Raw genomic sequence first — 25672 nt, forward strand, 5'->3', positions numbered from 1 at the left:
AATTGTGCGAAGGTTTTTCCCCTCCATACATTTTTCCTTGTCTTGGAAAGAAATCCTGTGGGAAACGTAAACAAAATTTTGTTTTTTTTCCTAAATTCTGAGTATTTGATACATTACATACATTACACATACATCTCAGTGGCACCTCCACACAGAATTGGCAAACCAGAATTTTCATTAGTGCTCAGGGATTGGGTGCCTTGGTGCCCCATGTAGCACGAGAACCTTTGACGCAATTGTTGCAGCTCTTGCATCCCTGCATTTTGGTCAAAACTCCCACATGTTTAAGTTCTACAATTTTGAGTAATTATCAAATAACTTTCTATCAGAACCTGAAATTATGTCTAGCATGTTTTCAACAAGTCGGGGGAGCCAAAAAGTCTTTTGTCTATTGAACGAACTGGCCTGCTGTCAGAACTAATAGAAATTTCTTTTCCGCAATATTGCAACAAATCAAACAAAGTGGTTGTAAAAAATTGTAATAAATTGTTAGAAGGCAAAAAAAAAACCTGTTGTGAGTTTATACAAATACAAAAACCGCAACAGACAAAATGCCCAATGAGGTGGCTGAAAAAAGATGCCCATAAAATATATGGATGTCAAATGCACACGGGTCATTCCATTTCAAATCACCCAGCAAAATGCCAGAATGAAACCCATGGTCTCAGATTTCAACAACTTTTTTTTTATTTGTTGCTTTTGCCATCCTTACTAATCATGCGAAATATGATTTGCATATCTCAAACTTTTTGAGAAAAAAAATGTTAAAATTTCTCAAAAAATTATGCAGCTGACTTTTCAGAGGCTCGATTCAGTGGCATTGTTTGAGAAAATAAATCATAACTTTTTCAATTTTCAATACATTCAAGTGAAACTTTCATTAAAGTGTTCACAAAAACATAGAGAATATGAATAAAAATAATTCATACACTTACATTTGAAATTTGCATGCAAAAAAATTATGTAAACTTGATTTTTGTGAGAAAAAATACAATTTATTTATTCATTAAATATTGCTTGGCCGAGGCCTATACAAGGAAATGCGGTGGTTGTGATTGACGTAGACGATTGATTTTACAAAGGAAATCGGAAACTGTTGTACAATCAATGTTTGACAGGAGGTTGTTTCAGTCGGTTATTGTTGGAGGAAAGAAAATAAACTTAAAACAATCTGTGGATGCAAAGATAGGTTTTAATTTTTGTGAATGGTTAATTCTTTTTCAAGAAAAATTCAAAGTGTTAATATGAAAATGGCCATGAAGGATTTTGAAAAGAAAAGATAATCGAGAGATATATCTAGGGGTAAAAAACGGTTGCATATTGAGTTGGCACTTGAGTTCAGTGATGGAGGCAGGATGACCTACAGTTAAGAATGAAGCGGGCGGATTTAGTTTGAACAGATTCTAATTTGTCAATATTAGTGAGAGTATGGGGGGTCCCAGATTTCACAGGCATATGAGAGTACAGGAAGAATGTAGGTTTGGAAGCAGAGATGTCTGAGGTGACGGGTAGAGTTTTTAAGGTTCCGATGAAGAAAAAATAGTTTTTGGAGACACTTATGTGAAAGATGTAATCAACATGGAGATTCCAACAGAGGTTGGCGGAAATAATTACACTCAGATATTTGTAATTAGAAACTTCAGTGATTAAGGAGTTATTGATAGTGTATGAAGAATCAAGGAGAATTCTTTTGCAAGTAATTTTCATAAAAATTGTTTTTGAAGAATTAAGGGGTAATTGCCAGGACGAGCACCAATTCAGAAACAATGTTAAGGTTATTTTAGAGAGATGCTTGGTCACAGATTCCTTGTGCACTGTTTGGTAGATGACGCAATCATCTGCAAAGTGTCTGATATGGCAATTGCTGAAATTAGGGAGATTGTTAATATAAATAAAAAACAATAATTGGGAGAGGACCGAACCCTGGGCGTACTTAATTTGGCTTAACTTGGAGAAATGGGGAGTTCTGGCCCTTGAAGGAGACAAACTGACTGAGGTTGGTAAGGAAGGCTTCCACCCATTTAAGCAGTTGAACACATAGGCCTAGGTTTTGGAGTTTAAGTAGTTTATTGTGGGCACCCTGTCAAGCGCTTTAGAGAAATCCAAGAAAATAATATCAGTTTGGACGTTATTGTCGATACTGCTTGATAAATCATGTATGAAAAGAGCTAATTGGGTAGTTACTGATAATGGTCAGAAGCTGTGTTGATTTGAGAAAAAGAAGTTTATTGAATCAAGGGTTGAGCGAATTTCCTTGGCAACTATGTGCTCAAAAAGCTTGCAGCAAGTAGAGGTGATAGCAAAGGGTCTCTGAAATTAAGGGGATTTGAAAGAGAACCTGATTTATATGAATTGGGATAATTTTATTAATTTTCCAGTCTGATGGCAAGACTGAGTTTAGACGTTGAAGGCAATTAAAAGGCAATTAGAGATTTCATCCGCACAAAATTTGAGGATGTTATTTGGAATTCCATTAGGGTTAGTGGAGTGGGGTTTCAGTTTTTTTAAAAGGTTCAGAAGACCTGCTTTAGAGAACAGGACTAGTGTTGAATAATGAATCGGAAAAGGAGTACTGAGAGGGAGTGGGGAAATTGACGAAAAAGCCATTTAAATTCTGTGGCGATATCAAGGTGAGAAGTAAGATCAATGTTATCAATTTTATGGGAAGATGCGCCAGCTGATTTAGGGAGAAGATAATTCTAAAATTTTGAGGGGTTAGTTTTAAGGTATTGAGGTAAGGAGTTAGGTAATTTGTTTTTTGCCGAAGGATGAGATCTTTAAGGTCACGTGTGGAGGCTGAGATCTTATTTCTGAGAGAAAAACTGGATCAAAAGTCAAGTTTCCTGGAGTCTCGGGTTGTATTTATGTATATGAGTGGCTTGACATACACTATTGTTTTGCGATAGGTAGTTAGATTCTATGGCTGGCAGCGAATTGAAAACAGTTCTTATGCTGAGAAAACCTGATTGGCCGAGAGATGTGGAGTTATCTGACTGGCTGTTGTCGTCATTCTGTTGATGGATCTTGAAGGGGAAGGTTTTCGTTCTTCTGAGAGCAGAACCAGCTCTCAGAAGGAGCTCTCAGATCTGCTGAATTTCAAAGTTTCTTTGCTTCTATTATAGCTGTTTTTGTGCTTGTATATTTCAATCGCCTCTATAGATTTGTGGGAAGAAGTGATCAACATTAGCTATTACCTGTGGTTGTCATTGAGCGCTTGCTCTGCCACCGCCGACTTTTTTTTTGGCCCATGCCGATGAGATTGACAGATACCCTTTATATTAAGACTAATCTGTGGGCATTTTAGTGATCCAAACGCTGGTTATTTTTTTTATTACACTGCATAAGATTTATTAGCTATGTAGGGTTCCTAGTGACCTGGAAAGTCAGGGAAAATATAATGTATTTGGCAAAAATGAGGGAAATATACAAGTATTTAATAAAAGTCAGGGATAAAGTCTGTGAAAGAAAAAAACAAACTTGAAAACATTTGGAAGGTTAAGATTTTTTGTGAATTATTTTTCTTTTTTCAAGAGTTGGTCAGTGTAACTTTTTAATTTTGGTCATAAAACGATCAAGCAGATTTTGCTGGAACCCCTGCAATAAACTTATTCTTCATTCTTATAACATAAAATTCAGCTACATTTGGGGAGAGTAAAAAACAAAATGCACAAGGTGCAGAAAAAATAAACAACAAAATGAAGCATAAAATAAATGAATAAATTTTTACAGTACGCCTGATAGACTAAAAAATTAAAGAGTTTAAACGATGAATAAAGTTGATCATTGTTATTTTACTTTTTTAAAAAATTTTATTAATATAAAATTGGGAAAAAAACAATTTTTCAGTTTAAAAAAGTTATTTCTAAAGTTCTTCAAAGGGGAATAAAAAGTACCTAGGTGCTTCATTCGATAATCATATAGATGACTGAATCAGTTAATGGGATTATAGTTACAGAGTTGCCAACTGCTATGAATTGTCCGTAGTTTCTATAGACTGCCGCAATGAACTACGGAAGACACTCTCAATACTACAGAAATCTGTTCACAAAAAACTCAGACCCAATTTTTTTTTGTGTTTTACTTATTTTTATTATTATTTTTAAATGAAACAATGCATTTTATAAAGCAACAAATTTGTATATGCATGTGAGAAAGTTGGAGAGAAGAGAAGACAAACTCAGAGCCAATCTGTTTTGTCTGTGCACGGAAGGCAATCTTTAAAGTCATGTCTAAACTTGCCGCTCTACCAACACCTATAGCAGAAAGCCTCCGCACAAAGCTTGTGACATCACTGAAGTTGCCTATTTCACTTATAGTCATTGCATATACTGTAAAAAAGTAAAGAGTCTGCATACGTAGGCCAGCTTTATTCAATGGCTGCAGTTAAAATGGGTTACTTCAGTGACAGCAAATCTTTGTGCGAAAGCTGTCTGCTGTAGAAGGTGTTGGTTCTACTTGATGCCCAAACGTGTGAAACCTTTTTTTTTGCCAAAACCGCCTCAGGCTGTGGGCTAAAAACAGGTTTTTGAATGGCTTAGCATGGTGGATCCAGACCTGGCTTAATTTGCATTGTTCATGGTCGAGCTCGCTGAACTTGTGTCAGAAAGAATGTTTCGTTGTAGATGCTCTGATACTAGGAAAATGGGGATGGGATGGCTGAGATTTATAGACATCCATATAAATGGCCCACAAGGGCCTATTCAGGTTGGAAGTTCATTGAATATTAATTAATTATTAAGGGACTTGTTAACCTCGGAACTTTGTTTACTTTTCAAAATTATCCACGACTATTTTAACATTGACACTAACCACATTCTAATCAAATCTTCACATTTTCCAATAGACTCAATCACTCCCAAAAACTGAAACTTGTTTTTGCATCCACAGATTGCTTCAGATTTAGTCCCTCCCCCCCCCCTCTCCTGTACAATTATTGATTGGAACAACCTTCCATCAAATTCTGCAGACTGTATTGTTATTATCTTGTTATTTCAATCTCTGATTTTTCATGTCTATCAATTTCCTATGTCAAATCACATCACCGCACCCTCTTGTATAAGCCTCGGCCAAACAATATTGTATAAATAAATAAATGTTGTCCTGGGACACTCCCCCACCCACATTGCAAAGCTGAACATTCATCACTGCTGACGAGCTGACAATGTTGGCATGCCTATAATTACATATTACACCATTATTATATCATACTTGTACATTTTTAAGATGGATGAATAAATAATGAAGTTTTATTTTTATTTTTCTGAAATGTTTTTATAATTTTAATTTTTCTACAATTTCTATCAGGAAGTCATGGTAGCTGGTGGTATGGAGAGTATGTCTAATGCACCATATTATTTACAGAGAGGGGAAACCCGTTATGGAGGCATTCATCTTCTGGTATTTCTTTACTTTCTGAATGAGTAAATTATGAATGACTTATTTACTCATTTATCACTTATTTACCCTTTGTTCTTATCTTTTAATATAGGACAGCCTGGTATGTGATGGACTAACAGATGCATATGATAAAATACATATGGTAATAACAATTTTTTATTTAAAACTATTGTTCAAATATATCAACGAAGCAAATAATACTAACAACTACAGTGGATTCCACTTATAGCATTCCCGCTTTGAACATTTTTCTGCTTAGTGCAGCTTATTTTCATGTTCCCAGCTCTTTATTATTATCTTATCTCACTAAGATTTCCCATTTAAAGCATTTTACTGCTTATAACATTTTTTCATAACACTTTTTCAAAAAATATTAGTGAGTGAACATACTGCAATCGTTTTATAAAGGTATAGGAAAAGACAGAGAATACAAAAAGTTAAACAAAGAAGACATGTTGCCACACACATGAAACATAATTTGCACTTTAAGTGGTGCACTAGATTAAATGAAATACTATACTGCTAGATTACCAACACTCCCCCCCGCCCACACACACACACTGAAGAGTCAATTGAGTCCCAAAATTTTTTCGAAACTTTAACAATTTTTGAGGTGTTAAACTTTTTGTAAAAATGTCTACTTCCATTTCTTCACCAGATGCCACCTTTTCTTGAATAAAATGTTCTTTGATATACAGAACGGATAACTTAGTAATCAAACTCAGGGTCACCATCACCACATGCAAGGCCCAGTGAAAAAAAATTTTCTGGTTCCTTTGTAGGAGGAATAGTTTTAGTTCATTTGTTATATTATTTTTAAATATTCATAACATTTTCATGGTTGTTCCAGAGCCTACCTTGCTATCTTATACAAAATTATTTTTCAACTGCAGAGATATTTTATATTATGGTGAGTACTCTGTGTGCTCCCCACAATATTTTCAATTTTTGCCTCCTCCATCCCAATATTTTTAAGCCCTCCCAATGTTTTCAATGACTTCATCAAAAGAGCTTCAAAAAGGGCACACTGGTGTTATTAATTGTTCATAATCTAAATTGTAGACATTTCCCCTATACATTTATATGCTACTCATCATTCTGTGTTTCTAAAAATTAAAAACACAGACAATGTAGTTTAAAGTAGACTTTCGACTATCCAGCTTCCATACTATCCGGCCTAGTTTGAAAACAATACATTAATGAATTGCAATATTACCTTTTCACATTTGTGTAATCATTTATCAATGAATAGTAAAATAAGTTTAGGTAATTTTTTCAAGAATGTAGCCTGTGTCTTACTTTTGTGTTTTGTTTGTATATATTTGCACTATGCAGCAGTGTTTCTGCACCTTTTTGATGTAGTGGACCCACCTTTATATACAGTGAAGGTCAAGGCACCATAGACTTCCTGTAGTGAAGGTTGATTGCCATACTGCTTTTCCATAAAAATCGAGAATTTGTTGTCTTTATAATTAGCATTAAAAAAAATCATAAAAAACATTTAAGTAGTATAAGGGGACATCGTGTAGGAGGTGCGTCTCTTTTCCGTGAGGTGGCGGAATATCCCCAATCACTTGATATTGGAGGGGTGTCCAATTAAAGCACGAAAATGCGGAACTTAACGAAGAAGCCTTTATTTTGAAGCACACTCAAAACAGACAACCATACAGAACGGAAGCCACATTCCAACTCACGTTCTCTTCTCTTGGAAGATAGATTTTCTCTTCTCAACTTCTTTTAACAACGTATAAACAAACAAAACGCATTAGGTGCTGTAAGGCCACAGAGAGTTAGTAAAAATATCTATACTGGAAAAATAGATTCGTTACAGTAGTAAATTAAAATTTCACAACACTAAATGCAATAATAGTATTCCGGATAATTTTTCACAAGACTTCGAGATTGCAAAATAAGAAGCGGTTCGATGGACAAACAGATTTATTTTCAGAACAGCAATTTACACATATTTACAACCTAATCAAAGAGCTAACAACTTTCTCTCAACGTTCAATCACAACTGACTTTTCATCCAGTCTCTATCTATTCAAGCCTGCCATCTTGTGAGCGCCAAACTATTTATGACCCTGGTAGGAATTTCGAGAAAAAGAATGTTCTACAAAATTCTATTTTACAGTTTCCAAGGCGCCACCGTATGGAGGTGTGGGACCTTCTGGAATGTTCTCACCAATTGCATCCCTCTCCAATAAACCGAAACCGGTATCAACTCTCGTTGCCAACAGAAGATTGCAATAAAGAATTACGCCATCTATCTTTCATAGTTCGTAACAATAGTAAAATGAAAATGATCCCATGGACCCCCAGTGGTTCTGTTAAATAAACACTGCCGTATAGTGTACATGATTTTATGTTTCCTGCAATTATGATTTAAGACATCATAAATATGAATAAGAGCAGGTTTTGGTGCAAAAAAGATGTTTTTATTTATTTATTCAAATGTATACTAAACTACAACAAACAACCCAATTACAGCAAGGTAAGACATAGAAATGTAAATACAATAAAATAAATCTCTGAATAAAATGCAATACACAGATATAAAATACAAAAAATAAAAACGCACACAAATCAATACAAAATAAGCAAAATGAAGCCCTATATAAAAAAAATCACAGGATCAATTAAAAATAAATCAAAACACGATAATTAAAAATAAAATTAAAAATATAAAAAAGCAAAATATTTTTTAACAATCACAGCAAATCATTTAAAGAAGAAAAAATTGCTCATCAATCGGAGAGTTATTTTTGAATTTATCAATAGGTGTTGCAAATAAATTGAATTTGTCAGGTAATATACTGTATAATATAAAATCACAAACTCGAGAAGGACCTGTTTCTATGGAATGAAAATTAGTGACTATTTTATGCAACGGAAGTCTGTGACGTTTTTATGTGACGAAAGTCTGTTACGTTTTTGTGTTACGGAAATCGGTTACGATTTTGGGCCAAGTTCTCATCTAAGTCTTGCATATATAGCGGGACCCATTTGACCAAGTTATGTGCATGTACGGAGAGGCTCCCACATCCTACAGCAGGGCCCCTAGGTGTGTGTTAACACAAATAGATGGCAAGCCCCCCCAAACCAGCTTTTTCACGGGCCCCTCTGTGGTTAATTTATTGTGTGAAAAATCAAAGTGATAAAAATCATTCCGGCCCCTGTCAGCCCTGCCCTTCTTGGGGTCATGCCGAGAGGTATGTATAATATACACGTATCACCAGTGTGCTCAACACACAGGGTCGGGTACCGGGTGGGGATTGCTCATATACCTTCATGGGGAAGTTGAAAGGTTTCATTTCCGGGGGCCCTTGATGGATCTCATTGTTTCCGTCCCTGGTACTTGCGTGGGGTGGCCTGGATTTTTTTCATTAGTAAAATAAATACAAATGAACATTTGTGCTGTGGCCCTCACAGGGGATGCCCGATAAGCTTCTGAGTCTGGGACCCCGTTTCGTTTTGGGAGCCCTAGATGAATCTCATTCTTTTCTGTTTAACATTGTAGAATTTGCAACAGCGGAAGCCTGAGATAAATCCAGTCTGGGTCCCCCACTAAAAATCTGCGTATTGGGTCCCCGCTACTGGATATGGGCCCTGGATTCTATTTGTTCTAAAATTGATAAAAATGAAAAAATTTGGCGGCCCGTCAAGGAGGGAAGTCCGACAAACCTCCAGGTCAGAGCTCCATGGAAAAGTTGACAGGTTTCATTTTGGGTGTCCCTAGATGAATCTCATTGATTTTTGTTGTTTAACAGTGTAAAATTTTCCACACATCGGTAGCCTGAGATAAATCCAGTCTGGGGCCTCACTAAAATTCAGCGAATTGGAGGCTGGGGACCCCCATGGGGAAGTTTTCTGGAGGTTACTCGGGGAATCGCATTTGTTTTTGTTGCTTTTTATTATTGTAAAATTTTGCTTCTTCAAAAACTGGTGCTTTCACGTGTCCCTTTCCATAGCACGCTGATGAAGAGGGACGAAATAAACAAGATATGTTGTGAAGAGAAAAGTTGGGGTTGGCCGCCGAAGGTGACGGGGGGGGGGCAGAGACCCCCAGTCTATTATATAAAATACAAAATCTGTCTGGAGCACAAGAAAGACCAATTGAGGTCCTAAAGTCAGCTGTATGAAATAATTTATTTCGCCTAGTGTTGTACCGTGTGGCCAAGTATTCTCTCTATTTTAGATAACAAAAAAGAACAATTGATATTACCATCAAGTAGCTGCCAGGGCCATAACTGGATGTTTGGTCACCCGTGGCACTGCCAAAAAAATTCAAAAGAAATTTATTCGCTTTTGGAGACTGGTATTTAAAAAAGTTTGTTGGAGGAAAGTGGGTGAAATTGTAATGTCATATGTTTAGAGTTTCCGGGAAAGACTTTCCGCCTGCCCATTCTCTGGAAATTTTTAAGATTTCTTGAAATCCCGAGAATTCAGGATAAATGCTGTTGCAACATAGGAGTACTTGTGATAGAATATAAAAAATTAAAAAAAAAATTAATGGGGAATAATCACTGAAAAATTAATTTTCTCTAGTATTGCTTGGAAAAGAAATATATATAGAAGGGAGGGGGAGCTGCCAATTCTAAAACTGTACAAGCAACCTTGTGCCTACTGTAAAATCCTAACACTGAGAGAACTGTACAAAGATTCTGAAGCAAAAAAAATGTCCCCCCCCCCTTTTTTTCCTTTCATTTTATGACCCCTGTTTGGAGAGCACCACAGATGAACACAAGATAAGATGTGAAAAAAAACATTGCGTAAAGAGTTTGGTAGATACTCTCCTAGAACGCAAATAGCAAGTTAATATTACCGCCTTTTGTGATTTCTTCAATTAATTTTACATTCCCGTCCATGCCACAATGACAGGCTATTTCACAATTGTAAGTAGAGAGGCCAAAAATGTGAAGTAAACCGGAGGATGATTCCCAGGGGGCTATATAATGTATAGTCCCTTGGAAAATTAATTGAAGAAATATATATAAGGGCACCTCATTTTTTAAGCAATCAGCAAGACAGATAAAGATCAGTATGGGATGAAAATGCACAACTCAACAAGGATCCCAAACAACACCCCACTTTAAGGGAGAAAGAGTGATTCGGGTATCTTTCATTTACTTTTTTTTAAAGTGGGGTGACCCTTGTCCACTTTTCAAATGCCTGAAACTCTATTATAGAAGTGGGAGAATAATTTGTTCAGGGTTGTGCTACAACTCTCAAACGTTTGCAAAGAGAAGAGGGGAGTCAATGCCTTTGAAGTCTGGCCCAATAGTCCCTGGGTTAATAAGATGCAAGATGAAAATTAAGGACAAGAAGATTCAAAAACGATCTCTGGAGAAATTCTCTAATTGTTATTTTGCACAAAGACCATATGAATAATTATTTTTATCAAAAGGATGGATGTGTAAAATTTTTTTAAACATAGTTTTACAAGAATATTATAGCGGCAAGTATATATAGAATTAAAGCTACAGAATAGGTAAGATAAATATCTTTTTTTTCCTTTGGTCAGTCGGAATTGCTGTATGCCAGAGGCATCATATCACGAGAGGGAAATTTTACAGGAGAGTTATTTAAAGATTTTTTATTTCTTGTAAATTATGTCTCTAGCTGGTTTGGTTTAATATATCTGTTGTTTGTTTTGAAAAGAATTTAGTGCCGCATACCTATGTGTAGTGTAGTGACAAAAGTACTGCAATTTAATAGCGTTATCCCTAGTATTGACGAAAATGGGCATAGTGCCCTTTGCTTCTGGCATAGGGATTTGGAATATTCAAAATAAGAAAAATAAAAAAATGGCAAAATGTCATTTGATAACTAGGAAAATTAGGGAAAATTCTTTCAAAAAAATTTTAAATTACTTACTGAAAAATACATTGAAAAAACAATACTACTGAAAAACGCTAGTTATCTAACTCAGACTTGGGTCCCATAATACTCGCCGATTTGAAGTCTGGATAGTTTCAGCACTTTCGATGCAGGTTTCGCAATGGCTCTGGAATCGGGTGTTGAAGCTCTGGAATCAACTGTTGAAGTTCTTGAACCAGCATTTGGAGTTCTTGGATTGGGTGCTCAAGCTCTGGAATCGCCTCTTGAATCTGTAATCCGTTTTGGCCAACACTCTTGTTGATCATTTGTGTCGGGAATCACTGGATACTTTTCATATCACGATCCATCTTGATGTTCTTTACTTTGAGTGATTTTGACTTCAAATTCTTAACCTTGAGTTCGATATTTGCATCCAGTTTTTCCAGTTCATGATTTTTCTGAGTCCATGGACAACTCTGATTTTTTCTTCTTTTGGAGCGTCATCCAGCAATATTGCCTCTATCTTCAAAAGCAGTTTCATTGTCAGCTGTCTGATGACGGCTCATTTCTTTTTCAAATTGTCGTACTCCAACTCATCCAAAGTTCAGTGAATTCAGTAATCAATTGATGATGAAAACTTCGATCCATAAGTCTTGTATCCAAGATTTCAGCACCAGTGAAAAATACATTGAAAAGGCAACACTACTGGAAAATGCTAGTTATCCAACTTAGATTCTTTATTCGTGAATGTAGAAACCAAATAAATAAAATACAAACTTACTGTCTCACCCAGTGGCAGTGGGGTGATATTAATGCCATCTGGTGGTGATGAATATAACAAATATATACGTATAACATTTAGCACTTACCTTGAAAGAACATTTTAAATCAATGAAAAGGTCATCAATATATCAATCAAGATATTCGATTGCGTTTAAAACCTAATTTTGGAAGAAAATATCATATCGGGTGTTTTCCCATTTCTTTATGAAAGCCCCATTTTTTGATTCTAAACTAAGCCTTGTTTCGTTTGTATGATGCTTAGAACCAAAGTTATGTCCACTTTAGAGTTGCGTTTCTACATCAAGTAATCTAAGAATGAAAATGTTGAAGGTGTCTTGTGAAGAACGTTATTTCTGATATTTTACTTGAGCTTGAAGCACGATTTCTAAATATCTATTGACTGTATCATTACAAAATATTATATTTCGCCATTTATTGTTAAGGGTTATAAACCGAGATCTAAGATATACTAACTGCATTGTCTAATTGTAGTGTTTCATATATACACGATATGTTAAGTGACATTTCCAAAAATTCCCACATACACTAATTGAGTGAAATGACTCTTCTTCAAAAATTTGGGATTCAAGTCCGAATGAAAACATCGGGAAGTTATGCGATGCATAAATGAAGTATTTTAATATTAAAAAGTATAGAGAATAATTGAGACCAAACATAAATGTCATATAAATGGAAAAGTATTATAAATTAGAGTTGTTTAAATGGGGGTTTCACTTTAAATAAGTGATTTCCCATTCTCAGTTCCCAAAGGCTCCAAAATGTCAGGAATTTGAAAACCCTACATATGTTCTATATTTCTTAAAATACAAATATCACATAAATGAATTTTGTATAATTTCAATATCATCAATAGCATTGTTGTAATGAGGATTCCAAGCAACAGATGCATATTCATGTTTTAATCATATTATGGAGATGAAAAGAACAATCGTTTTATCCAAATTCGTGAAATCTTTAGTTATTCTTTTAAGCCAACCAACTTTGTGATGTGAATTAGTACAAATGTTGTTATTATGATCATGAAACATAAAATCAGATGTATGAATTACACCCAGTTCAGTAGCAGAATATCTTAATCTACTTATCTCTGTAAAATATCTGGTTCAATTTAATAAGAGTATAGGATAGGATTTTTCATACAGGTGAAAGACATAACAAAACAATTGTTTATATTCAAGTGTAGATGATTCTCGATACACCAGTGGTAAACGTAGGGCAACATATCTTGAACAATAGAACAAGATTCAAAATTCACAATAAAGTCAGATATTTTAAAATAATCAGCAAATAATAAGCAATTATGAACAAAAACTGCAAGGTCATTAATAAAAATGAGAGACAACAGAGGTTCAAGGGCAGATCTCTGAGGAACTCCAGATGTTGCACAAAATCTGTCACTAAGAGATGAGCCATAAGATACAAAAATCAATGTTTTTTAGGTACAAAACAAATAGTTTGTAGTTTTAGTTGATACATTAATATAGAGTGGCTAACACAATCAAATGCTTTAGTGAAATTTGTGTAAATTACATAGAGCTGACATTTATTAGTTATGGCTTCAACAATATGGGTATTGAGGAAAAGAAGATTGGTAATCGTATAACTATTTCTAATGAAACCATGCAAATTTGGGTAGATGCAGGTATTAATTTGATCATAGATTTTATCATATGCAATGAACTCAATTTTAGCAAAAGGTGACAGAATGGCCACATCTCTATAATTTTCAGTTTTATGTCTATAACCTTTTTTAAGAATTGGAATGATTTTTGCTTTTTTCCATTCATTTGGAAAGATCCCATTTTTAACAGACATTAAAAATTAATAAAAGTGGATACAGCAAATGCTCAGCACATGCCTTGATAAAATATGGAGGATGGTATACCATCAATACTCCTGGAGCTACTTCCTTTCAATCTTTTTATATTATACTAGCTATAATACCCGGCGCTGCCCGGGTTTTTATCAATAAGGCTCAAGTTATCCATCTGCCTGTTTCTGCTTCAAAAAATGCTTAAAGCTGTGAAATTTCTTTGATGTACTTTATGGGCCCATAATTAATTTTGAAGCATTCTAAACTATATGAATTTATGCAGTTGAATATTAAAAGACAATACAGAAACATTAATTTTCATGCTTGAGAAGATATAAATAAAAAGTTTAAATCAATATTATTGAATGGATATCCAACTCAAAAGTAGGTCTGGCTAATTACTTCATATTTAATTTTCTGGGCTTCTTATATCTCTAAGCGAACTCAATATTTCAAAAATCAAGAATTCAATACAATTTTTAAAATTATTGATGCGACAGAAAACCCCACTAAATTTCCGCATTTTTGCAGCAATTTTCGGCAATTTTAACACTGATTTCTATGAGGATCATCCTTTGACTGACCCTCAAAATGATGATGATGATTATGATGATTCTGACGGCTATTGAAAAATTGTCAAACCATTATAAAGGCATAAACTATTATACATATGGTAACAGTATTAGAGAAGTGACAAACCATTGTAAAGGCATATGCACGTCTGAGACATATTGCTAGGAAACCACTGTAACCAAAGTAAATGTTCCGAAAGTGATTGTTGAAGCCCAAAAACCATAGTTGCTCCGACTAACTTTTAAAGTAGCCTATCGTTGTCATGTCTAAAGTCATGTCCCATTTGGTATATATATAAAATTTGCGACGAATCAATCTAAAATTGTAGATTTGTATAGAAAACATACACACACGCACACCCACCCAAATTCAATTTTATATATATATAGATTTAATGTCATTGAAGATATAAGAAATATTTACAACATCAGGAGAAGCAGGAAAGTCATTGTTTGTTGCAGAAGAACGATTGTGATCATCCTCAGAAGCTATGAAATTTGATACAAAAAACTTGGCAAAACCATCAGCAATGAAGGCATCTGTTGATAAAACATTGTTTTCAAAATACATATACTTAGATACATTCTTATTTTTTTATTTGGTTACAATAAGACTGTAAGGTTCAGGAGAAGAAAGGTTAGAAAAGGCCAAGGAGAGACAGAAGTCGCGAGAAAAGAAAAGGGAACGGATTGAGACATTCGAAAAGAGGGAATAGGGTGTGAAAGTTTGTACCAAGGAGACATGATGGTTTCATTGGGGGCCGTTAGATAATAAATGAAATAAAGTGTTGTTTTTTCTTTTGGGAATCTAGAACCCAGTTATTTCATCCCTGAATCGTAGTAGAAGTACAGCCAAGGACCTATGACCGATAAGAAGAAGATGGGGGGGGGGGAAGTTTACTGGCGCATCGGCAGGATAGGATCATGGCTTCAACGACTCAAGACTGAGTTGAATTAGAAGAAGAGTGTCCTAGCCACGGTGGAACCACCCTGTTTCGTATAGAAGGATAGCAGCAGCTGAAAAGCTGTAGCACTCCTGTTACGCCTCACTATAATCGACAAATGGTGATCTTCTCTGGCCGTCGTGGCTCTTGGACGACCTTGCTTAAAGTGCTGTACAATGAAGCAACATGCAGAGAGATGCTGAAAACGATCATAAGCAATGGGAAAGAGAAGAGATGGAGGAGCGGTGCAAAAAGATGGAGGTGGAGGAGCGGCATAGAGAAAAGGAGATGGAACATGAACTCGAAAGCCTGAGGATCGAGACAGGAGCCAGAAGAGAGGAGGATAATCAGACAGGGCATGGCAGAACCCCCAGCCAAGATTTCCAGAACATGATGCAAAAATTCAGGATGGAAGAAGGTATAAGTCTGTACCTGGTGCTGTTCGAGCAGCAAGCTCATAACATAGCCCTGGCACGGGAAGATTGGTTAGCTGAGCTCTTGGGACTTCTTCCTTATGAAATGAACCAGATAACTGCCCGCTAGCTGGAAGAGAAGGTACAAGACTATAATCACGTTAAAGAATTATTATTGAGAAGATTCAAACTCACCCCAGAGGAGTTCCGGCAGATGTTTTTTTCTTGCCACAAAAATCAAGAGGGTACCTGGAGAGACTTATACCACGAACTGTGTACCTATTTTTGATGGGTCACGACATTTGAGCAACTAAGAGATTTAATCATCACCGATCAAATGAAAAAATGCATCCCAGTAGATTTTAAAGAAAACTATCTGGACGAATGGTGTGATATGGTGTCTCCAAGTGAGCTATCAGAAACTAGATAGGTTCGATGATGTAAAGTGGACTCTGAAGACACCTCTCCCTAGGGGCCATTCAAGTATTATGTCAGCATCGATGGGGGGGGGGGGGAAGGGGTTCCGATTTGCTGACTTTCGATGACAAGGAGGGAAGGGGCAGTTTGGATAATGCTTACGTCATCAACCACCCTTTATGAAAATATGAAATATTCTTAATGCCATCTCACTCGGTGCGCCAAAAATGAGAAAAACCTTTCAATAGTTTGTGAGCACTTGAAGTAATATTCCCCCCCCTATTGATAAGTGCCCTACAGACACACTTTAGTGATCTCTAAATTTTTCGCGGATCCAAATGATCTGGAAATGTTCCGGCCGCTTAAGCACTCTTGAACTGTGCCATGCATCACTCAAGTGATCCTTAATTATGTCACAAATCACTTAAATAATCTGAGAATGCACCGCAGGTAACTTGGGTGATGTAGAACCGCACTGGGGGCCACTTAAGTGCTCTAAAACTACGTCACGTCACTCAAGGGATCTCTAAATGTGTCTCGGATCGCTTAAGTGTTCTGGAACTGTGTCCCGGGTCATTTAAGTGATCTAAAAATGTGCCACAGGCTGCTTAAATGCTCTGGAATTGTACCACAGGACACTTAAGCGATCTGTAAATGTGTCGGTTAGTTCATTTTTGCAAAATTAAGTTTGAGGAGGACAGGCTGCATCAGATAACCCCCAGAGCCATATTTGACAGGGCCTTTATGGCAAGAAAGTGTCCAGACAGAAGAGGGGGACACGGTTGAGGAAACCACAGTCCTAACAGCACATATCATGGTGCCGGCAGCTGGTGTTGGTGTGGACATTGACACACCGCAGACCGTGAGTTTGAAATGTGGTCAGAAGACAATAAGAGGCGTAGTCGATTCCGGGACCCAGATCTCAGTCATTAGATCTGATTTGGTTGAGATCGATGACAGTGAAGGCGAGGGGAGAATAAGGATCAAGTCTGCATTTGGCTAAAGTGAGATAGTCCCTCTGAAAATATGTATGATGAAGATCAGCGACGGCAAACACGGGTACGTGCCAATTACTTGCCCAGTGTCGAGTCTCTTGATAAATGAATGTTATATGTCCGACTTCATACGACGCGCAGTCTTGGGGAATGTACTAGTTCTAAGTCCAATCAATGAGCCAAGCTGTAAGGACGATGTGTGTACTTCATCTTCCAATTCCAGTGCTGATGGCAAACAGAAGGCCAACAATGGCAATAACAGTGATTTTTGCATACCTAACGAAGAACTTGAAGAGAGGAACATATCCCAAGTCGAGAGCTATTTCACTGACTTCAACATCATGAAGAACAACTTCCTGCTGAAACACATCTGGAGGAACAAGGAGTGGTACATCAGTCTGAGGTTGGTCTCATCCTTCAGGAAGGTCAAGACCCTGACCAAGGACTGGAGGGTCGTCCGGTAAAGTCTCAGGAACTCGAACAAACTCCAAGTCAACGGAGAAGGTACCAAAGTGTGCCGGATTGTGCCCATACCAGCTTTTGAGGAGACCAGGTGCGCTAAAATGATCCTGGTCTGCAACATGCCATCTGAGAGAGTGACACCTGAGTCAGTGTCACAGTTTAAGTCAGAATATGGTGAAGTCGTCAATCGAAAATCTTCTGTCTGTACGAGGATGTAGACCGGATGTCTGTACGAGGCACTGCCTCTATGTCAACAGGGTGATGACGACGTTCACCCTCATTGAGTACAAGACCCATGGATTCGCCCAGAGAGTGATTGCTGAAGAAGGCGGCAATGTCGCTGAGAATTGTGTAAAGGTAGCACTTTGGCACCTTGATTCCAGGAATGTTAAAACCCCCAATTATAATCAAATTGTGCTTATCATTGTAAAATTTATCAAAGATATTATACAATTCACACAATAATACTGAAAGCCACAAGTTGGTGAACAATAAACACAACACTATAAGATTCTGCCACAATTGCAAAATATCTTAACACAAGTTATCTCCAAGTTACAAGCAAGAGCTATGGAACTAACTTTAAATCTATTTCTTGCTGCAATAAGAACACAGCCAACTCTCGAGCAATCTAGATTACAATGCAATCAGTCACAATGAAATGCACGATATCTATCATCAAACATTTCACTATCACCTATATCTGATACAAGCCAAGTTTCCGTTAGACATATAAATGATTGCTGGAAAGAACCAAATGTTTGAAAGATGATAGTTCAGTTCTAAGGCCTCGTACATGATGAAAAAAAAACAGCTATCTTCTCTAGTCAATTATTATTGTTTGATGTATGTTTCAAGTCTGAATTAGTGTCTATATTGATCAATTGTTTTCAATTTGAGATGCATGTAGTTTCCCATAAAAGGGAGAAATGATGGAACCTTCAGACTAGAGCTCGCCATTCAATAAAATGCTAATGTCATCTTCATTAGCTTCAATATGGAAGGAGGCATATGATTTATATTGTTTTCATCTAGGTGCATGTGAAATTGTTAAGGTTGTCAGAATCTAAGAATTGAATAATATCTTAGTTGTGTACTATCGGGACATGATCTGGATAAAAGCAGCTGATCTCTTAGGACAATTAACCACTCCTTTAAGAAATAAGCCATTTAAAATTGACTTGCGAACTCAAAGTGTATTATTAATATCAGAAACTACTTTAGGCCGAGTTGAATTGCCCCGATTAAATATCGAGCCGTCAGCTTGTTATCTACTCCTTAGAGCGTGACAAATTTGTATAATCAGGTACAGGAGAGGTTATATTTTGAAACGATATTGGGGCAGTACTTTCTTTGAAAAAGTCTTAATCTTACCAGCGTGTCCGGAAAATTCACCGCCAGCAATTCACCGACAACAATTCACCGCCGGAAAATTCACCGACCAACAATTCACCGCTAGGAAAATTCACCGACCAACAATTCACCGCCATGCTATTCACCGCTAGGAAAATTCACCGACCAACAATTCACTGCCATGCAATTCACCGCTAGGAAAATTCACCGCTAAGAAAATTCACCGACCGACAATTCACCGCCATGCAATTCACCACTAGGAAAATTCACCGCTAGGAAAATTCACCGACTAGCAATTCACCGACAACAGTTCAATGCGAGGGAGTGAGCGATTGAGTTACTGAGTGAGTGACTGAGTGACCGAGTGAGTCAGTGATTGAGCGACCGAGAGAGTAAGTGATTGAGTGACAGAGTGATTGATCCAGTGACCGAGTGATTGATCCAGTGACCGAGTGATTGATCCAGTGACCGAGTGAGTGAGTGACCCAGTGAGTGACTGAGTGACCGAGTGAGTGACTGAGTGACCGAGTGAGTGACTGAGTGACCGAGTGAGTGACTGAGTGACCGAGTAAGTAAGTGATTGAGTGACCGAGTGAGTGACTGAGTGACCGAGTGAGTCAGTGATTGAGCGACCGAGAGAGTAAGTGATTGAGTGACCGAGTGATTGATCCAGTGACCGAGTGATTGATCCAGTGACCGAGTCAGTGTTTGAGTGACCGAGTGAGTGAGTGACTGAGTGACCGAGTGAGTGAGTGACTGAGTGACCGAGTGAGTGACTGAGTGACCGAGTAAGTAAGTGATTGAGTGACCGAGTAAGTAAGTGATTGAGTGACCGAGTAAGTAAGTGATTGAGTGACCGAGTAAGTAAGTGATTGAGTGACCCAGTGAGTGACTGAGTGACCGAGTAAGTCAGTGATTGAGTGACCGAGTGAGTGAGTGACCCAGTGAGTGAGTGACTGAGTGACCGAGTAAGTAAGTGATTGAGTGACCGAGTAAGTAAGTGATTGAGTGACCGAGTAAGTAAGTGATTGAGTGACCGAGTAAGTAAGTGATTGAGTGACCCAGTGAGTGACTGAGTGACCGAGTGAGTCAGTGATTGAGCGACCGAGAGAGTAAGTGATTGAGTGACAGAGTGATTGATCCAGTGACCGAGTGATTGATCCAGTGACCGAGTGATTGATCCAGTGACCGAGTGAGTGAGTGACCCAGTGAGTGACTGAGTGACCGAGTGAGTGACTGAGTGACCGAGTGAGTGACTGAGTGACCGAGTGAGTGACTGAGTGACCGAGTAAGTAAGTGATTGAGTGACCGAGTGAGTGACTGAGTGACCGAGTGAGTCAGTGATTGAGCGACCGAGAGAGTAAGTGATTGAGTGACCGAGTGATTGATCCAGTGACCGAGTGATTGATCCAGTGACCGAGTCAGTGTTTGAGTGACCGAGTGAGTGAGTGACTGAGTGACCGAGTGAGTGACTGAGTGACCGAGTAAGTAAGTGATTGAGTGACCGAGTAAGTAAGTGATTGAGTGACCGAGTAAGTAAGTGATTGAGTGACCGAGTAAGTAAGTGATTGAGTGACCCAGTGAGTGACTGAGTGACCGAGTAAGTCAGTGATTGAGTGACCGAGTGAGTGAGTGACCCAGTGAGTGAGTGACTGAGTGACCGAGTAAGTAAGTGATTGAGTGACCGAGTAAGTAAGTGATTGAGTGACCCAGTGAGTGACTGAGTGACCGAGTAAGTCAGTGATTGAGTGACCGAGTGAGTGAGTGACCCAGTGAGTGAGTGACTGAGTGACCGAGTAAGTAAGTGATTGAGTGACCGAGTGACCCAGTGAGTGACTGAGTGACGAGTAAGTAAGTGATTGAGTGACCGAGTGAGTAAGTGATTGAGCGGGTGAGTGAGCAATCCAGTAGTGACTGAGTGACCGAGTGAGTATGTGATTGAGCGGGTGAGTGAGTGACCCAGTAGTGACTGAGTGACCGAGTGAGTAAGTGGTTGATCGAGTCAGTGATTGAGCCAGCGAGTAAATTGGTTAGTGAGTGATGGAGTGAGTGAATTGGTAAGTGAGGGAGCGAGTGAATGGTCAGTAAGTGAGTGAGGGAGTGAGTGAATTGGTTAGTTAGTTAGTTTTTAACGTAGTAGTGTCACAAATGATTAAAAAATCCGATTGTTCCGAAAACGTATTTATGATGAAGTGTTGATTTGAAGACACTTGGATCGGGCGTCCTCTTCGTCCTGGTGGTCGTCGCGCTTTGACATCGACATTCGGAACTGCTTTCAAGGAACGCGTAACGATTTACCAACAATTCTATAGAAGGATGGCATCGAGCGTTCCAACAGCAATTATCTGCTCACCACCCAGATATATGGAAGTTCATCGGTGCCATAAAAAGAGAACAGAGTTTGAATGAAGTTCGGATGGAGCAAATTGTAAGTGGACAAAAACCATCACATTGATTAGGAGAAAGAAATACCGGGACTCTGCGCAGAGATTAAAGAATTTAGTTGATAAGTATCATCAAGGATGTGACATTAAAGACTGTTTGAGAGGTATAGCTCATAATGTATCATTTTAATTATGATATCAATATTTGTGAGAAATGAATATTTTTCTCCCGTTTTTTCTTACATTTGCGTGTTATCTGCTTTTCTAGATTAGTAGATTGGAACCCTTTAATTATAAATATGTAAGGAAGGAAATCATGTCGAATATTGTTAAATAAATACTGTATGTTTTGAATGAAAATTTTGTCAGATATTACTAATTAAATATTGTAGGTTTTGATTGAAAATTACCAATTAAATATGTATGTAATGAAAACTGTGTGAAAATTATCTTTCTAAAATACTCCTCTAACATTGCCCAAAAAGAATGTCATTTTTTATATCGTTTTTTGAAGCTGTGGTTCCGTGAGTTTCAGTTTTTGAAAATTTTATTTGTCACCCAAGAGTCCACTTATGTCCACCTTATGTCCAAGAATTGGATGTTTAAAACGAGATAATTTCATACGATTTTTGAACTCACGCATATAATTTTAAACAATATGAGGCTATGGCTTTCTTTTACCCGTTTTGCTGATTGAGAAAATTAAACTTATCTTTATATTCACTTTATTTCATTAATTTGTTTTCCAGCATCAGTAGTAGGACATAATTATATGGCCTCTACAAAACGAACTGCGTCGTAGTGAACTAATATGAGGTGGGGATCATACATAATCACCGGTAAATGTTAGAAAATAACTAAAAGAGCTCTAGAACAATATTCTAAAAGTGAAAGCAATACAGCCAGACTCGGTTATAACGCCGAAATCCCGCGAAATCTTCGATGTCGTTATAACCGAGTTTAACTGTATTTAAAATACTGGTTTTAATAGGTGTGGCATCATCAACAACCAATTTCAATCCACTGCTGGATGTAGGTGCTCTCCTTAGATTTCCCCTCAAACGAAATGCGATATTTTATGAAATTTTCGGAACTTCTATATGGTAATATTGCAACAAAAAATTAAACAAAAAATTCAAGAAAACTTCGACTATAAACGAGTAAAACCGTGACATTTTTCAAAAGGTCTGGATGGAGAAGAAAAAACAGAAAAACCGAACTGTCACGGAAAATACGAGACAAAATGCAGGACATGTGGTCACCGATGCCTAGACTAGATTTTTAAAGATTTGTAAAATCACCCCTACCAATAGCGAGCTCTAAATCCACCCCCGTCTTCAACATATAGGCTTGTGTCATCTGCGAATGAAATTATTTTACCGTTCTACTTAATTTTACATAAATCATTAATATAAACTAGAAATAATTATGACCCAAGGGCCGATCCTTGTGGGACTCTTTTCATTATATTTCAAATGTGCTGATTTTACCATTTATTATGGCAGCTTGTTTCCTATTGTAGTAATATGTTTTAAACCAATATAGTACATTACCTCATTTGCCTGCTGAGAAGTGTTTTTATTTGTTAGAATATTTAAATCAACATAATCGAATGTTCGTTTTAAGTCTAAGACTGTAAGTCAAATGTCAAAATTCAACCCCCCTAATAAAGGGGGGGGGGTTCAAAGGTTATATGGAGTAATCATCACTGAGCCGAAATCCCTGAAGCCATAAATATAAAATTTAGTAAGCATTATATTTTATTACCAGTTGTTATCCGCGGCTTCGCTCTTGTGTGTTTTTGCAATCTCAAAATTACTCTCACCTCATAACCCCGATGGGTGATGAACTTTCAGAAATCCTGTCTTAGTGTGTATGTACATTATAAAATATAATACTAACTAAATTTCATATTTATGGCTTAAGCGACTTCGGCTCAGTGCTGATTGCTCCATATAACTTTTGAAACCCCACTTAGGGGGTTGAATTTGGAAAAATCCCTTCTCAATGAGTCTATATTACAATATTGATCTAATGTCATATTTATAGCTTCAGCTGTTTCGGCTCGGCATGATTTCAACGTTGACCGCCCCCTCCCCTCTTATGACGCCCTTAGGTTGTCGAATATGGAAAAACCATTTCTTAGTGAGTAGTGAGTCTTTACGTCGTGAAAAAAACTATTCACAAAATTTGATATTTACAGCTTCAGCGGTTTTGGCTCGGCGATGATGAATCAGTCAGGACATGGTATTTTATATACAGTACTAGGGGGCTCTGCTCCCCTACCACCTTTGGCGGCCAACCCCCCCCCCTTTTCTCTTCATAACATATCTTGTTTATTTCGTTTCACTTCATCAACGTGCTATGGAAAGGGACACGTGAAAGCACCAGCTTACAGAAGAAGCGAATTTTATAATAATAAAGCAACAAAAAACAAATGTGATTCATCAAGTAACCCCAGAAAACTTCCCCATGGGGGGTCCCCAAACTCCAATTCGTTGAATTGTAGTGGGGGTACTGACTATTTATCTCGGGCTACCGATGTCTTGCAAATTTTACAATGTTAAACAACAAAAATCAATGAGATTCATCCAGGGACACCCGAAATGAAACCTGTCAACTTTTCCATGGGGCCCCGACCTGAAGGCTTGTCGGACATACCCCCTGTGAGTGGCCACGAAAATTTTTAATTTTTATCAATTTTAAAACGAATAAATCCAGGGCCCACATCTAGTAACGGGGACCCAATACGCAGATATTTAGTGGGGCACCCAGACACTGGATTTATCTCGGGCTTCCGCTGTTGAAAATTCTACAATGTTAAATGACAGAAAAGAATGAGATTCATCCAGTGCCCCCAAAATGAAACGAGACCCCTGACTCGGAAGCCAATCGGGCATCCCCCTGTGAGAGCCACTGCAAATATTCATTTTACCAACGAATAAAATCCAGCAACCCGAATCCGTATCATCTGAATTTTTTCTCATAAAGTCATTATTTAAACTTTCCGCCATATCTTTAGGATATGGCACTTACTCACTCAATAGATCACTCACTCACTAGATCGCTCACTCACTCACGGACTGACTTACTCGCTCATTGAATCAGTAACCCACTCGCTCACTGAATCACTTACTCACTCGGTCATTCAGTCACTCACTGGGTCACTCACTCACTCAGTAACTCAATCGCTCATTCCCTCGCTAACTGACTCGCATCGAACTGTCGTCGGTGAATTGCATATCGGTGAATTGCTGGTCGGTGAATTTTCCTAGCGGTGAATTGCATGGCGGTGAATTGTTGGTCGGTGAATTTTCCTAGTGGTGAATTGCATGGCGGTGAATTGTTGGTCGGTGAATTTTCCTAGCGGTGAATTTTCCTAGCGGTGAATTGCATGGCGGTGAATTGTTGGTCGGTGAATTTTCCTAGTGGTGAATAGCATGGCGGTGAATTGTTAGTCGGTGAATTTTCCTAGCGGTGAATTGCATGGCGGTGAATTGTTGTCGGTGAATTTTCCGGCGGTGAATTTTCCGTAAACCTCTTACCAGAGGAAGATCTACCAGTTACTTCAGTATTGGATGACAATTTAGCAACTTCCATTTGAACCGTTGGAAGGATTTGAGTAAGTTGTTCAACTTTGCTGAATCGGTTCTTAATTTTAAGCTAACAATTTTCGATTAAGTTTGTTAAAGCAAAAAAATTGGCGCTTATATAGGCCTATCGGGAGAAAAATTATCATTACTGTTAGCAGAAGAACAGACTTTTCTCTTTCTACTAGATGCACATCTTCATACATTTTGGTTAACCCGGAAGATAAACTGAAATCATAGTTTTAAAAGATCCAGATGAATTATTGTCACACATAGCAGAAAACAAACTGCACATTTCCTCCAAGTATTCATAGAATTCACCATTTAAAGAGTTTCTACTCAGTGATGGCAAAGGGCGCTCATCAGACATCTTTCAATTCCTAATGGAGATGAAGAATTTCTCTATAAACAATTTTTCTATACACTAAAAAAATTATCATAATTCGTGATGCACATGGAAATTTTTGGTTGAATGGAGGGGGGGGGGTAGGAAGTGAGTAATTTATTTATAGAACTTCTGGCTATCCGGATTTTCTGTTAACTGGTCAGCCCTTCTGCCATGTTAGGCCGGAAGGGCCAAAAGGACATTTTTGTACCAATTAATGCATTAGAGAGTACAGTGCCAAAGTAATAGAGCCCTACTTATGCTATCCAAAGTTACATTAACTCGGGCTTCACGACTTTTTTTACTGAATTGGTAGAGAGTAT

The 25672-nt window shown here is 37.6% G+C and overlaps 1 protein-coding gene across 2 annotated transcripts in view; it reads left to right on the forward strand.

The window, feature by feature from the left end:
• Positions 1-25672, forward strand: part of Acat1 (Acetyl-CoA acetyltransferase 1) — a 175609-nt gene that overhangs the window by 50904 nt on the left and 99033 nt on the right. For both annotated transcript variants that reach the window (XM_089236469.1, XM_089236470.1), the window contains exons 5-6: positions 5305-5397; positions 5489-5539. In XM_089236469.1, coding sequence (XP_089092595.1) covers positions 5305-5397; positions 5489-5539 — 144 coding nt within the window. The remainder of the gene's footprint in view (positions 1-5304; positions 5398-5488; positions 5540-25672) is intronic.

This window comes from Pholcus phalangioides, unplaced genomic scaffold, assembly GCF_987345545.1.
Source record: "Pholcus phalangioides strain wild (caught in Gottingen) unplaced genomic scaffold, Ppha-v1.0 ptg000009l_1, whole genome shotgun sequence".
Lineage (NCBI taxonomy): Eukaryota > Metazoa > Arthropoda > Arachnida > Araneae > Pholcidae > Pholcus > Pholcus phalangioides.